This window comes from Littorina saxatilis, linkage group LG12, assembly GCF_037325665.1.
Source record: "Littorina saxatilis isolate snail1 linkage group LG12, US_GU_Lsax_2.0, whole genome shotgun sequence".
Lineage (NCBI taxonomy): Eukaryota > Metazoa > Mollusca > Gastropoda > Littorinimorpha > Littorinidae > Littorina > Littorina saxatilis.
Genome location: NC_090256.1, coordinates 73,729,828 through 73,743,900, shown reverse-complemented (window position 1 = coordinate 73,743,900; position 14,073 = coordinate 73,729,828). Strand labels below are relative to the sequence as shown.

The window sequence follows — 14,073 nt, the reverse complement described above, 5'->3', positions numbered from 1 at the left end:
GAAAAATTTCGTTATGCGGGCAGCCACGAGGGATGTATGTATTTTTTAAATGGTTGTAAAATTAGTCTTGTATTTATCACCATACTCAGGCCCTGTTCTTTTTTTCGTCACACCTAAAACAGTTATTTCTTGTGAGCGACGCAGCATTACAAGATTTGTTTCCCTGAAGACGGATTGTGGCTGGGTGATTGAAAAGTCACATGAAAATAGTTGTGGACATAATCTTCCCATTTGGATGTCCGTGTCGCCTTCTCTGTACAAGTGGCCCTGTAAGAGTTTGCTCAACAATCAATTACCATGATCTTGTATGTAAAACTAAATGTTTTGCTGTGAGGGATGACAGTGGAATGACACATGTACTTGTGCCTCAAGGGACCATGTTGATGACCATGTTGAAAGAACTCTGTTAGTATAATGTCACTGTCAGCCTGCTGGGTTTGGTGAGTGTGCAACTTCAAGTGTAGTATAATGTCACTGTCAGCCTGCTGGGTTTGGTCAGTGTGCAACTTCAAGTGTAGTATAATGTCACTGTCAGCCTGCTGGGTTTGGACAGTGTGCAACTTCAAGTGTAGTTTTCATGAAATTGCTAGCTTGGTACTGAATTGTTGCTGTTGCCACCTTCAAGACACCTCTTGTCCTAAAGACATGTGTGACATAACAACAGCTACAGAAAGAGCCCTCCTTCACACTTGGCATTGAGTCTTCATTTGATGCTGGGGTTCGGATTGCGGCAACACTGTCTCATATTTTATGACACAAAAATCACAAGGAACTTACTCCTTTTTGACTCACATGCGAAGCAAAAGTGAGTCTATGTACTCACCCGAGTCGTCCGTCCGTCCGTCCGTCCGTCCGTCCGGACGTCCGGACGTCCGTCCGTCCGTCCGGAAAACTTTAACGTTGGATATTTCTTGGACACTATTCAGTCTATCAGTACCAAATTTGGCAAGATGGTGTATGATGACAAGGCCCCAAAAAACATACATAGCATCTTGACCTTGCTTCAAGGTCAAGGTCGCAGGGGCCATAAATGTTGCCTGAAAAACAGCTATTTTTTACATTTTTCCCATTTTCTCTGAAGTTTTTGAGATTCAATACCTCACCTATATATGATATATAGGGCAAAGTAAGCCCCATCTTTTGATACCAGTTTGGTTTACCTTGCTTCAAGGTCAAGGTCACAGGAGCTCTTCAAAGTTGGATTGTATACATATTTTGAAGTGACCTTGACCCTGAACTATGGAAGATAACTGTTTCAAACTTAAAAATTATGTGGGGCACATGTTATGCTTTCATCATGAGACACATTTGGTCACATATGATCAAGGTCAAGGTCACTTTGACCCTTATGAAATGTGACCAAAATAAGGTAGTGAACCACTAAAAGTGACCATATCTCATGGTAGAAAGAGCCAATAAGCACCATTGTACTTCCTATGTCTTGAATTAACAGCTTTGTGTTGCATGACCTTGGATGACCTTGACCTTGGGTCAAGGTCACATGTATTTTGGTAGGAAAAATGTGTAAAGCAGTTCTTAGTGTATGATGTCATTGCTAGGTTTAGTTACCCTAAAGGTCGAGGTCAAGCATGTGAGTCGTATGGGCTTTGCCCTTCTTGTTTTTATTGCTTATTTCTTTAAGCAAGAATAAAATCCTTTCTCCAGTGACGAGTCTTAGATTTTGAACTTGAAGGAAGTGCAACTGCAGTTTTCATGAAATTGCTAGCTTGGTACTGAATTGTTGCTGTTGCCAGCTATAAAACATTCTCTTTTCCTAAAGACGTGTGACATAGCAACAGCTACAGAAAGAGCCCTCCTTCACACTTGGCATTGAGTCTTCATTTGATGCTGGGGTTCGGATTGCGGCAACACTGTCATCTTTTATGACACAAAAATCACAAGGAACTTTCCTTCTCTTTTATTATTGCGCTTGAAGCAAGAAAAAAAATCCTTTCTCCAACAACCAGTCTTAAAGGTCCTTGTCTACATTTTTATACCCAAATCGCCATTTGACCATTAACATGCAGAGTCTATTATCTACAATTATCAACAATACACCCCCTTTCGATCAGGAAAGATGAAGCCAGTGTAGCCGTTTGAAAATTCATTGTAGTATTCCAGCGTAGTACTCAAAGTAGGATATCCTTATTTGGAAAATGCCAAGCGCAAAACTCCTCTCAAATCCCGTGCATTTCGTGCGTTTAAAAAAAAGCGTGGACAGCGCTCCAGTGTCAAACTGTTGCTGCACTTGTTTGGGCGTGGCTATAAGCATAGTGACATGAATTTGATTGGTCAGTATTTTTAGGCAAAGCACATGTTCTCAGCAAACAGAAAACAAAATATTGGAAGCGTGAGTCACGCTACCCAAAAATAAAATCTTTTTTTACATATATTTTTTTTTCTATAACTTTTTTCCCCATGGTTCATTCATCATCTGACATAACATTTTAGCAAAATCTAACCATAAGATTATTGAAAAAAAAGCAAAAATGTAGACGACCACCTTTAATTATTGAACTTGAAGGAACTGTTTGAAAACTGTTGTTGGTTCTGTGTTGCAGCATTCCGCGACTGGCCTTGGACCTGATGGATCACATGCTGGACCTAGACCCCTCCAAACGCTGCACAGCGCAGCAAGGCATCGACTCGCCGTGGCTCCGTGATGTTGAGCCTGACATCATTCCTCCCCCTGAGTGAGTTGCTGTCTCTTGTATGGATTCTGGCTTTTTTTTATGGATTTGGTTCTTAAATTAACAGTGTACATGTGTACACGCAAACGCAAGACCAAGTACACACCAAAAAAGATCCTGTAGTCCATGCCAGAGTTTGGTTCATTATAGAAATTCAAAAACACCAAGCCTGCATCCCTTGGAATCGGAGTCTTACTGCCTAAACGGCAAGGAAAAACCTGCCATACATGTAAAAGCCCCTTCGTGTCTACAAGTATTTGGGAGTCGCAGCCCACATTCGCAGAAGAAGAAGAAGGTTTATAGCTTCAAGTGAGATGCAAAAATGGAAAACATGGCCAGTTTCAGGCATGGTATATTTCCATGATTTTGTGGAAATCAGCAAAAGTAAAAATAAATAAAAAGATCTGAACTTTCTTTCCTCAACTTTAACCTTTGACTGGTAGCGCCTTGTGTACGATGAAGGAAGAATACACAGGTACCCACATCCCTATACAAAGAAAAATAACACTTCCTAGGTAGTGAGAAGCTTGTTTCTGCTACTATGACCTTGGCAAAGTTTCCCGAGATCCATTCTTCTCAGACATCAAAGGAGGCGCTTTGAGTTGCAAACTCTTTCATCAACGCAGTCAGGTCAGTGTCTGTAAACAAGGGATGGCAGCTGGTCTCAGCACAAAATATTGGTCATTGACTCACATGCGAAGCAAAAGTGAGTCTATGTACTCACCCGAGTCGTCCGTCCGTCCGTCCGGACATCCGGACGGAAAACTTTAACGTTGGATATTTCTTGGACACTATTCAGTCTATCAGTACCAAATTTGGCAAGATGGTGTATGATGACAAGGCCCCAAAAAACATACATAGCATCTTGACCTTGCTTCAAGGTCAAGGTCGCAGGAGCCATAAATGTTGCCTAAAAAACAGCTATTTTTTACATTTTTCACATTTTCTCTGAAGTTTTTGAGATTCAATACCTCACCTATATATGATATATAGGGCAAAGTAAGCCCCATCTTTTGATACCAGTTTGGTTTACCTTGCTTCAAGGTCAAGGTCACAGGAGCTCTTCAAAGTTGGATTGTATACATATTTTGAAGTGACCTTGACCCTGAATTATGGAAGGTAACTGTTTCAAACTTAAAAATTATGTGGGGCACATGTTATGCTTTCATCATGAGACACATTTGGTCACATATGATCAAGGTCAAGGTCACTTTGACCCTTATGAAATGTGACCAAAATAAGGTAGTGAACCACTAAAAGTGACCATATCTCATGGTAGAAAGAGCCAATAAGCACCATTGTACTTCCTATGTCTTGAATTAACAGCTTTGTGTTGCATGACCTTGGATGACCTTGACCTTGGGTCAAGGTCACATGTATTTTGGTAGGAAAAATGTGTAAAGCAGTTCTTAGTGTATGATGTCATTGCTAGGTTTAGTTATTTGACCATGTCAAGGTCAAGCATGTGAGTCGTATGGGCTTTGCCCTTCTTGTTTTTAATTGCAAAGGCACGCAGCTGGTAGAGTAAAGTCGTTTTGACCTCGCCGCACTTTGGGTAAAAAACACATTTCCATTCTGTACTTCCTTTGGCTTGTGCCCAATGCACCTGCAGCACATATTTTGTGGATTTGTCTCATTTTTGCCCCCCAAAAAGTAAGAGTTATCTCCTTTTAAGACTGAGTGCTTTGTCCCAAAAATACGACAGTTGCTTCAGGACAAGGCCAGAAAACAGTGTTCAAAAGTTAAAGATCAAACCCTTTCAGAGAAAACTGCTTTCCACTCAGAACCATGCTCGAGTTTTGATTATTGGTTGCATCATGTTTGTAATGATTACTTTCCTGACAGGAAAAGAGATGTGAGGATCTTGCCTCATTTAGTGCTGTCAGTTCTATGCACTTTTCTTCTCTCTTGATGGCAACTGCAGTATTCACCCGGCTTCGCACTTTGCTGCTGTCTTGATGGCAACTGCAGTATTCACCCGGCTTCGCACTTTGCTGCTGTCTATTATTTTATGTTCTGTTTGGATGGAGACAACTTTTCTTTTTCTGTCTTGACAATAGAATCATGGTAAGAGAGTACAATCAGCAAGATTCTTGGGAAGGATATGCATGGGAAGTGACTGTTTTGTCTTGTAAGTTTCAGCTTGACAGTGCTGTTGTCCGTTTTATGCGCAGTTCTTCCTACCGGAGGAAATGCTCTTGACAGAAGCTACCAAGTTTGCCCCATATTTCGTGCCTATCATGTGATGCTGGGGCTATGGATAAAGATGTGAAAGGAGAGGTTTGAGAGGGGTGGTTGTTAGTTTGAGGCTAACATTGTCACCGTGTTTGTTGCAGCTTGCCCAAGGACCAGGACTGCCACGAGCTGTGGTGCAAGAAGTACAAGAAGATGCAGCGCCAGGAGAGCCAGCTCAAGGACCAGCAGGACCCAGCCGCCAAAGGCACAGGGCCGGCTGCCAACTTGAGAGTGCCCCTCAAGCTGCCCGACAAAGCCGGGCCACCTGCCCCTGTGGAAAAGATGCATCCCCCTGCAGACTCCAAGCAGTCTCTGCTCAAGCTGCCGGGGGCTGGGATGCATGGCAAGCCCTCCCCTGCCTCTGGCAAGACTGTGACGGTGATCCCGGCCAAGATGGCCCACAAGCTGATGACCGGGGGGTTTGACGCCATGCATGCGGAGGAGAGCAAGGCAGACCCTCCGGCAGACGATGTGGCCAACATGCAGGCCCAGCTTTCTCAGCTCATTGCCATGATGACTGCCAAGAAATCCATGACCGTCGCACAGATCGCCCAGAGCCTCAACATCAACGTGGACAGCAAGATGGCCTCCCTCCTAGACCAGATCCGCCAGCAGATGGCACCAGCGGGGGATGAGGGCGGGGAAGCCATTAGCCAGCCCGAAGTGGCTGACCTGGCCTACGTTGCCTTGGGCACCAGCTTAGTGGAGGGTCAGCTGACCAATAAACACGCTGGGGTCAAGGCGGCCCTGGCCCAGTTGCTGTCCACACAGAGTGCGGTCAGTGTGGCCCCGGCCCCCCTCACCGCCCCCGCCCCTTACCTGGACACTCACACCACCAGCGCTCCACCCCCCATGCCTGCCTTGCTGCGAGACCCTCCGGCCAGTGTGGGCATGGCGCCGGCAGCAGTTCCACATCCTCGCCGAGTGTCTGAGAGTGCCGAAGATGCTGGACCTTCCTTCTCTGGCTTGGGCCGAGGTGTCAACGCTTCTGATGACTCGCGTAGTAGTGTGTCCAGCATGGAAGACCCCTCGCGCGCAGGTTCGCTTTTCTTTGACCGTGATCGCGATGGGCCTGGCAGACGGATGGGGGTATCACCCGGAGATTACCCTGAGAGAGCCCCAATGGCTGACCGACTGCCTCAGATTGCAGAGCGCTCAGCGGAACGACCGCCTCTCATGCGCGACTACCCAGACAGAGTGTCTGGGGGGCCTGGCAGAGGGGGAGGGTTGGGAGGACCGTCTTTAGGGTCTGATTCTTTCCGCAGGTCTGGGGGAGGAGAGGCTTACAGAGGGGGTGTGGGCATGGGAGGGGACGGGTTCGATTCTTACCACGGGGGTGGTGCGGATTCCTATGGAATGGGGCCGGACAGACGAGAAGGGGGTCATGCTTTCCGAGGTCATGGGGGTGAAGGTCATGGTGGGTTTCAAGGTGGACGTGGCGGTTCCTACGGTGGTTGGTGACGTGGCTTGTACATGAGACATTTTTGCCTTCCCGCTCTTCAAGGAAAGATTCGTGCTTTCTCGGTCATTCTGATGATGTATGAGATGTGTTGATGATTTTGCAAAATTGATAGTGTTTACATCTTTCTATCAGTTTCCCTGGTATCTTTCCTGCCTTCCTGGTTTGCAAGAGAAAAGGTAGCTCCCATCTTGATTTTGAATGATTTTGCAAAATTGATAGTGTTTACATATTTCAATCGGTTTCTCTGGTATCTTTCCTGCCTGCCTGGTTTGCAAGAGAAAAGGTTGCGTCATCTCAACGGCACTTGTCGTTTTGCTTTCTGTCACTCTTCTGCCGCTCTTTGGTCCGTAGGTGCTGAGTTGATTCAACTTGGAGTTATTCTATAGAATGTTTCTGTGTACATGTCTCGGGTCAGACAGTGATATTTCTGTTCACCTGGGCAACATGAAGAGAATTTGTATTGCTGTACAGTTGCGGAATGCCCAGTGGAATCACTGTTGGTAAATTAATTGAAGTATATGGTCCATAGTACTTTTCATCCAGGTTATGGCCTGGATCTTGTTGCTTGTAAATGTTGAGCGCTTTCCTAGCTTGAGTATTTGTACAGGTTTGACCGGTCGGCTTGGAGGCTGCAGATCTATATCTGTAGCCCCATAATTTCTCGCTTTGTTTTCTCTCCTTGTACCCTCTCTTAGATTCGCGTGAATGAGGGAATGTGTGGGTTGTATATGAGAGCAAAAGAGCATTAGGAGGTATTTGTAAATACTTTATCAAAGTGTAACTTTATCTTGATTTTTATTTCCAGATGACATTATGTAAAGGGTGTGTATTATTCTTGTTCTGTTGGACAGATTTCTAGCTGTAGGTGCTGCATTGAACTGAAAGTGACAGGGAATAACTAGGTTTTGGATATCCCTTTGATGTCTAGGTCTTCGCTCCTGTTATTTACATCTGTTTTGGGTCAAAAATTGATATTATTCTCGTATGTGTGTAAACATTCTGAGCGTTCGTCTTTTTCTGGATAGCTGTTGAAATAATTTTGGATAGGGAAATATTCAAGTTTTGGCACTGTTTCTATATCTATATGAATTTATCTTAGAAGAATAGTATGGGAGAAAAAAATCTGCATTTTTGCCAGCCGATAGAAGTGAAACTACAGAGCAGCCTCCCTGGTGTTTTTTTTCAGCTTTCGTTTCATAGATCCTGGGTTCATGCCGGAGAATAAAAGAAGTCGGCTTGCTTTGCATTCTGAATTGATACTCGTGGGAAATTTTGGGGCAAGTTAATAATGGCTTACCTTACTGCATGTGTGTATTCAAGTAGACGAGTTGAGCAGATGGATGGAGGGCAGCGGATGAAGATTATCAAGAATTCTCCCTTTTCACAATTAAAAACAAAAGCTGAAATTAAAATCATCAATCAAGGCACAGCATCATGACTGATCAAACTTCGGTTATGTAGTATTCTCAGTTTACGTTTCATGGTATATGATTTTGTGACATGGACATCTTGCGTAATTTATCGTCAGGTACTTGATTCAATTTGCACATCAGTTCATAGCAGAATATCGAATGGCAGTCAGCGATTTGCTTCTTCACCTTACTGACGATCCATGTGTGATGTTTGCAGTCAAGTTTCAATTTATTCTAAAGTGATGAGTGACATGTCATGGACAAAAGTTGCAAGCAGACAAAAGGCTTTTTTCCCCTTCTTTTTATTGGTTCGTGTGATGTCTGCAAGAAAGTTTGATTCTTTCAAAATCCGAAACTGTTGTTTATTTCCATCATCCATTGTCAGTTTCCCTTGTAGTTTTGTTTGTATTGTGATCACTGGTAGAGGGATGTTCACTTTCACTGTCCACATGTTTGATTTGTGACAATAAAACATAAACCACCCAAATTTTGCCTGCAGTGTCTTGGCAAGCAACGGCGGCACTGCTCAGAAAATGATGTACATTTTGAAAATCTGGCGTGAATTAGTTTTTTTTAAGAAGTTCACCTTCTGGGGCTTCCTGTTTGATCAACATTGTTGTTGGCATCATTTGTAAATTGTTGCAGCTACTTTATAATTTTGTCAGTGATGTATTCCATTGGAAAATCAGGTGTCTGTTTAAACATTAAAAAGCAAAATCGATCAAATAATATGAAAGGAGCTGTGCTGCCGTTGCCTAACTCGTGGGTCTGTTGAGAGTGTGTGACACATTGTTTTGTCAATTGCACTAGGGTTGAAACTTGTTCACATCATTGCAACAACCAGTATCACCATTTTTTTTAGAAATAATGCTGACACATTGAACATGCCGTATTAGCATGAAGTTTTGTGCATACAATTTGTAAAGCTGTGTAAATTTGATACATGTATGAGTTTTCATGCGCATACAGATCACAACTTTGCTGTTTCACCATTTTTTGCTTCAGATGAATTGTCATCATTGCATGTTAAACTTGTTGGGGAAAACACACTAGGTTCATGGAGGTCGAACACATTTTTCATGTCAAAATTTAGACCTTGCATCAAGCATTCAGAACGCACAACTGCAGAAGAGTTTATCAGACACGAAGAGAATAGAACTAGGCGAGTAGCTACTTTAAAAGATGCTATCTGCAAAGAGAAGAGGCCAGAGAAGTTGCATGAAGATAATTCACAAAATCAGCAACAACACAAATTCAAACTGATTACTAACTCTTCAAACTTTTACGCCACCACAGAGAAAGAAAATTATATTCTTTAGATTTACAGCCAGTTCTCAAACACAAATCTTTGATCACAGAAAAAGGGCTTCCTGTGGGAGATTGATATTCACAGATGCTTGCAGTATAACTAATTCAAGTGAAGAGTACGCATTGATAATTCAACACGGTGGGCAGGATGACGGCCATGTAAAGTATGTTTTGTAGAAAATTCTGTCTCCAGAAAACTGGAGGCTGATGAGAATCATTTGAGGATACTGGACAGACCAAAATCAACTGTTTCTGGGGTTTTGTTGCAACTCAAGAATTCTGCCAAACACAAGTGGATTATCTACATGTAAATATCAACCATTTGCTGCAGTCAACGCTCGGTAATACATGCAGTCTTTGGGCTTTTCAAACGAGCTGTTACTGTAACAGAATAATGGAATATATAAATAGAATAATGAATTGAGGGAAACTGTTAAGGGAAGTAACTCACTAGTGCAACAATCATGCAAACCTTGGATGTTACAGAACTTCTAAGATTTAATAAGAGTGATTTAGTCAGTTTGCCCCATTTGTGCAGTGAATAGTGCTGCAGACCACTAGTCCGGTAAGGTTGGGTTTGAGTCCCGTGGCGTAGACTATAGTCGATGTTTGTAAAGATTTTAGTCGAGCAGTATGTAAGAAATGTTAAGTCCTTTGTACTGGAAACTTGCATTCTCCCAGTAAGGTCATATATTGTACTACGTTGCAAGCCACTGGAGCAATTGTTTTGATTAGTGCTTTTGTGAACAAGAAACAATTAACAAGTGGCTCTATCCCATCTCCCCCCCTTTCCCCGTCGCGATATAACCTTCTCCCAGTAAGGTCATATATTGTACTACGTTGCAAGCCCCTGGAGCAATTTTTTGATTAGTGCTTTTGTGAACAAACAATTAACACTTTCCCCGTCGCGATATAACCTTGAACGGTTGAAAACGACGTTAAACACCAAATAAAGAAAGAAAGAAATAGTCAGTTTGCCCCATTTGTGGAGTGGATAGTGCTGCAGACCACTAGTCCGGTAAGGTCGGGTTCGAGTCCCGTGGGGAAAAAAACCATTCTTTCTTAATCTTTCAATTCTTCTTTTCTCTTTGTATACCCTTACTATAACCAGCATTGTACAGACCTGAGAACCTAAACGATCTTGCCGTATTTTGTACCCATGATTGTCTAGAATACGATCAGTACGGTCTGTGGAAAAAAAATACGACGAGAAAAATTCCTAGACTACTTTTCATCCTGAGCGCATCCTGAAACCGATCCCGTATTTTGACACGTGATTACAGTTTTTGACTCACATGCGAAGCAAAAGTGAGTCTATGTACTCACCCGAGTCGTCCGTCCGTCCGGACGTCCGGACGTCCGTCCGGAAAACTTTAACGTTGGATATTTCTTGGACACTATTCAGTCTATCAGTACCAAATTTGGCAAGATGGTGTATGATGACAAGGCCCCCAAAAACATACATAGCATCTTGACCTTGCTTCAAGGTCAAGGTCGCAGGGGCCATAAATGTTGCCTAAAAAACAGCTATTTTTCACATTTTTCCCATTTTCTCTGAAGTTTTTGAGATTCAATACCTCACCTATATATGATATATAGGGCAAAGTAAGCCCCATCTTTTGATACCAGTTTGGTTTACCTTGCTTCAAGGTCAAGGTCACAGGAGCTCTTCAAAGTTGGATTGTATACATATTTTAAAGTGACCTTGACCCTGAACTATATAAGATAACTGTTTCAAACTTAAAAATTATGTGGGGCACATGTTATGCTTTCATCATGAGACACATTTGGTCACATATGATCAAGGTCAAGGTCACTTTGACCCTTATGAAATGTGACCAAAATAAGGTAGTGAACCACTAAAAGTGACCATATCTCATGGTAGAAAGAGCCAATAAGCACCATTGTACTTCCTATGTCTTGAATTAACAGCTTTGTGTTGCATGACCTTGGATGACCTTGACCTTGGGTCAAGGTCACATGTATTTTGGTAGGAAAAATGTGTAAAGCAGTTCTTAGTGTATGATGTCATTGCTAGGTTTAGTTATTTGACCTTGACCCTGAAGGTCAAGGTCATGTAAAGGTCAAGCATGTGAGTCGTATGGGCTTTGCCCTTCTTGTTGTTAGTAAACATAGAAAGAAGCATATGTTTTAAATGTTTTGGTTAACTTAATGAACGGTGCGACGGACGAGTGTCGGTGAAGCATGTTTGAATCATGGATGTTCAAATGCTGTTTGGAGTACGTACTCTCAGAGTACATACGCTCATTCCCCCCGCGGGTTAGGGGGAAGAATTTGCCCGATGCTCCCCAGCATGTCGTAAGAGGCGACTAACGGATTTTGTTTCTCCTTTTACCCTTGTTAAGTGTTTCTTGTATAGAATATAGTCAATTTTTGTAAAGATTTTAGTCAAGCAGTATGTAAGAAATGTTAAGTCCTTTGTACTGGAAACTTGCATTCTCCCAGTAATGTTGCAAGCCCCTGGAGCAAATTTTTGATTAGTCCTTTTGTGAACAAGAAACAATTGACAAGTGGCTCTATCCCATCTTTCCCCGTCGCGATATAACCCTTCGTGGTTGAAAACGACGTTAAACACCAAATAAAGAAAGAAACGTAGGCTCATTTTTCTGAAAATACAGCAAGTTTGTTTGAGAATACTCCCAAGTGCAAAACAGGGGTTCCCAGGTCTGATTGTAATTATCACCAAACTGCAGGGATTAAATCAATGACTATCATTCATCTTAAATTTAGAAGTTCTATATAACAAGAATTGCACAACTGCTGAGTGAGTTTCTTCCCTTGAATAGTTTCCCAGAATTACCTATTTCATAACATCAGCTCAGCTCTCGAGAAAAGCCCAAAGGGTACATGTATCAGCACTTGTCGATTGCAGCCAATGGTTGATATTTACTTGTAGATGATCTGCTTGTGTGTGTGTGTGTGTGTGTGTACACTTCTTTAAAAATGATATTTATGTCATTATGATGCAGTTTCACGACTTCACAAGTGTAAATCGGTACCTTGTCATTTCTTCCTCCAGTTTGAATCATTTTAGTGTTGAAACTATGCTTAGCAATTAGGTAACACTTGCTTTAAACATTGGTTTATTAAACAATTAATTGGTACCTTGTATAATGACCATATTAGAATCAACAAGCTATGAGTCTATAATGATAATAATAATAAAACATTCTTCTATAGTGCTGTTCACCGCCAGATAAGTCTCATGGCGCTTTACAAAACATTGGACATTAAATAATTCAACATTTTACATATGAAAAGTTTCCTCGTTAGAAATCAAATATAAGCATTATTAGCTTACATTTCATAAACAACAACCCCATACATAAGATAATCTAGAAGACTTTTAACAAACAAATACATATATAGTGGTGATCCTAAAGAGAGAAGAAAACTACAATGGATGATATATCTTGCAGGTAGACTTTTGACATATTGCTCTTTAAACCCCCAAAAAAGCATAAATTAGGTAACACTATACACATACTGATGGCATCATCCTGCCAACCTTATTAATGGAAAGAATGCAAAAAAAGGATACGGCAAAGTATTCTTAGGTTAGTAACACATAGTTCTGCAGGTAATACCCGCACACACAAAAACTACGCTTTTTTTTTTACCGGCAATGAACAGTGAAACATTTAACTGCTTGTTTTGGACTGCGAAAATAATAACTGAATATATCTAGAAGGTGTGAAGGTACACACTGTTCTCATCAACGTAATCATCGTCAGTACAGATTTTATTAGTTGTATTAGTATTATCAATATGAACACCATAAAAAGTATTATGGTTACATCATAATCAAAATTTGAGAAAGTAAATGTTGCCCAAAACTTTATAATGAAATGTGTGTCCTTTGCATGTATTGGGTATATAGTATGTATGTGTAAGACTCAATTCAATGAATTTTGTTTATTGTAATGATGATGTTTGAAACTTTTGGTTTTATTTGAATTGATGGCACTTATTTTGATGAACCAAGCTGGACTGGTGGACCATTTATTCTTCATATGTGCCTCTTACCCATTATGTGCCAAACAGACGGTGAAAACTTCAGTGCTGTGGTGATATACCAGTTCTACAAATACTCACGCCAGGCTTGATCTTTTGTCTGTAGACAAGAATGCAGACATTTGACGCTGTTTCCATTCGACTTGACTTCATTGTGCTAAAGGCGGAGCAATACTGTGTGTGTCTGAACGGTACTTTCAGAGGATTCTGTGCTTTTGAGACTGTGAGCTGAACCTTTGAAATGGATTGTCTCTCTTTGTGTGCAAAACCAGTCATCTTCTTCTGTATCGCTGAACTTTTTCATCTGTTTTGAAACAAAAAACAGACTGTGATAGGGGTGAGTTTGGTGAAGCTGGACATGAAACGATACTGGACACTGTGATGCCTGTCCGTGTGAAATCAAATGTGAAACAAAGTTTTGAGTTCATAAAGCACAACTGACACTTGAGACATCAAAGTTTAATTTTGGAAAGGAAATCAAGTTTCTTCTGCAAATGATTGCTTATGAACTTGCTACATGCACACATCCAATCTTAAAAATGTCAACCGTGTGTTGGACAATGCATGACAGACACACATGCCATGGTGGCTGTGGAGTTTGAAAAACTTCGAGTAAAAACATCAAAAGATAAGTCCGCTAATTACACGCACAATGTTTCAGGTAGGCTTCTGGGCATATCTACTTCATTGAAAACTTTTCTCAGCATTTAATCTGTTTGATTTCCCCCCATTTAAGGGCCTTTTAAAACCCCCCGTGGGTTAGGGGGAAGAATTTACCCGATGCTCCCCAGCATGTCGTAAGAGGCGACTAACGGATTCTGTTTTTCCTTTTACCCTTGTTAATTGTTTCTTGTATAGAATATAGTCAATGTGGGTGGCCGAGTGGTAACGCACTTGCGAGAGGTTGCGAGTTCGACCCTGGGTCAGGGCG

The 14,073-nt window shown here is 41.7% G+C and overlaps 1 protein-coding gene across 1 annotated transcript in view; it reads left to right on the top strand.

The window, feature by feature from the left end:
- Nucleotides 1-8,286, top strand: part of LOC138983233 (cyclin-dependent kinase 12-like) — a 32,113-nt gene extending 23,827 nt beyond the window's left edge. Inside the window, exons 11-12 of the mRNA XM_070356649.1 lie at nt 2,562-2,693; nt 5,027-8,286. Coding sequence (XP_070212750.1) covers nt 2,562-2,693; nt 5,027-6,386 — 1,492 coding nt within the window. The 3' untranslated portion in view covers nt 6,387-8,286. The remainder of the gene's footprint in view (nt 1-2,561; nt 2,694-5,026) is intronic.
- The last annotated feature ends 5,787 nt before the right edge of the window (nt 8,287-14,073 follow it).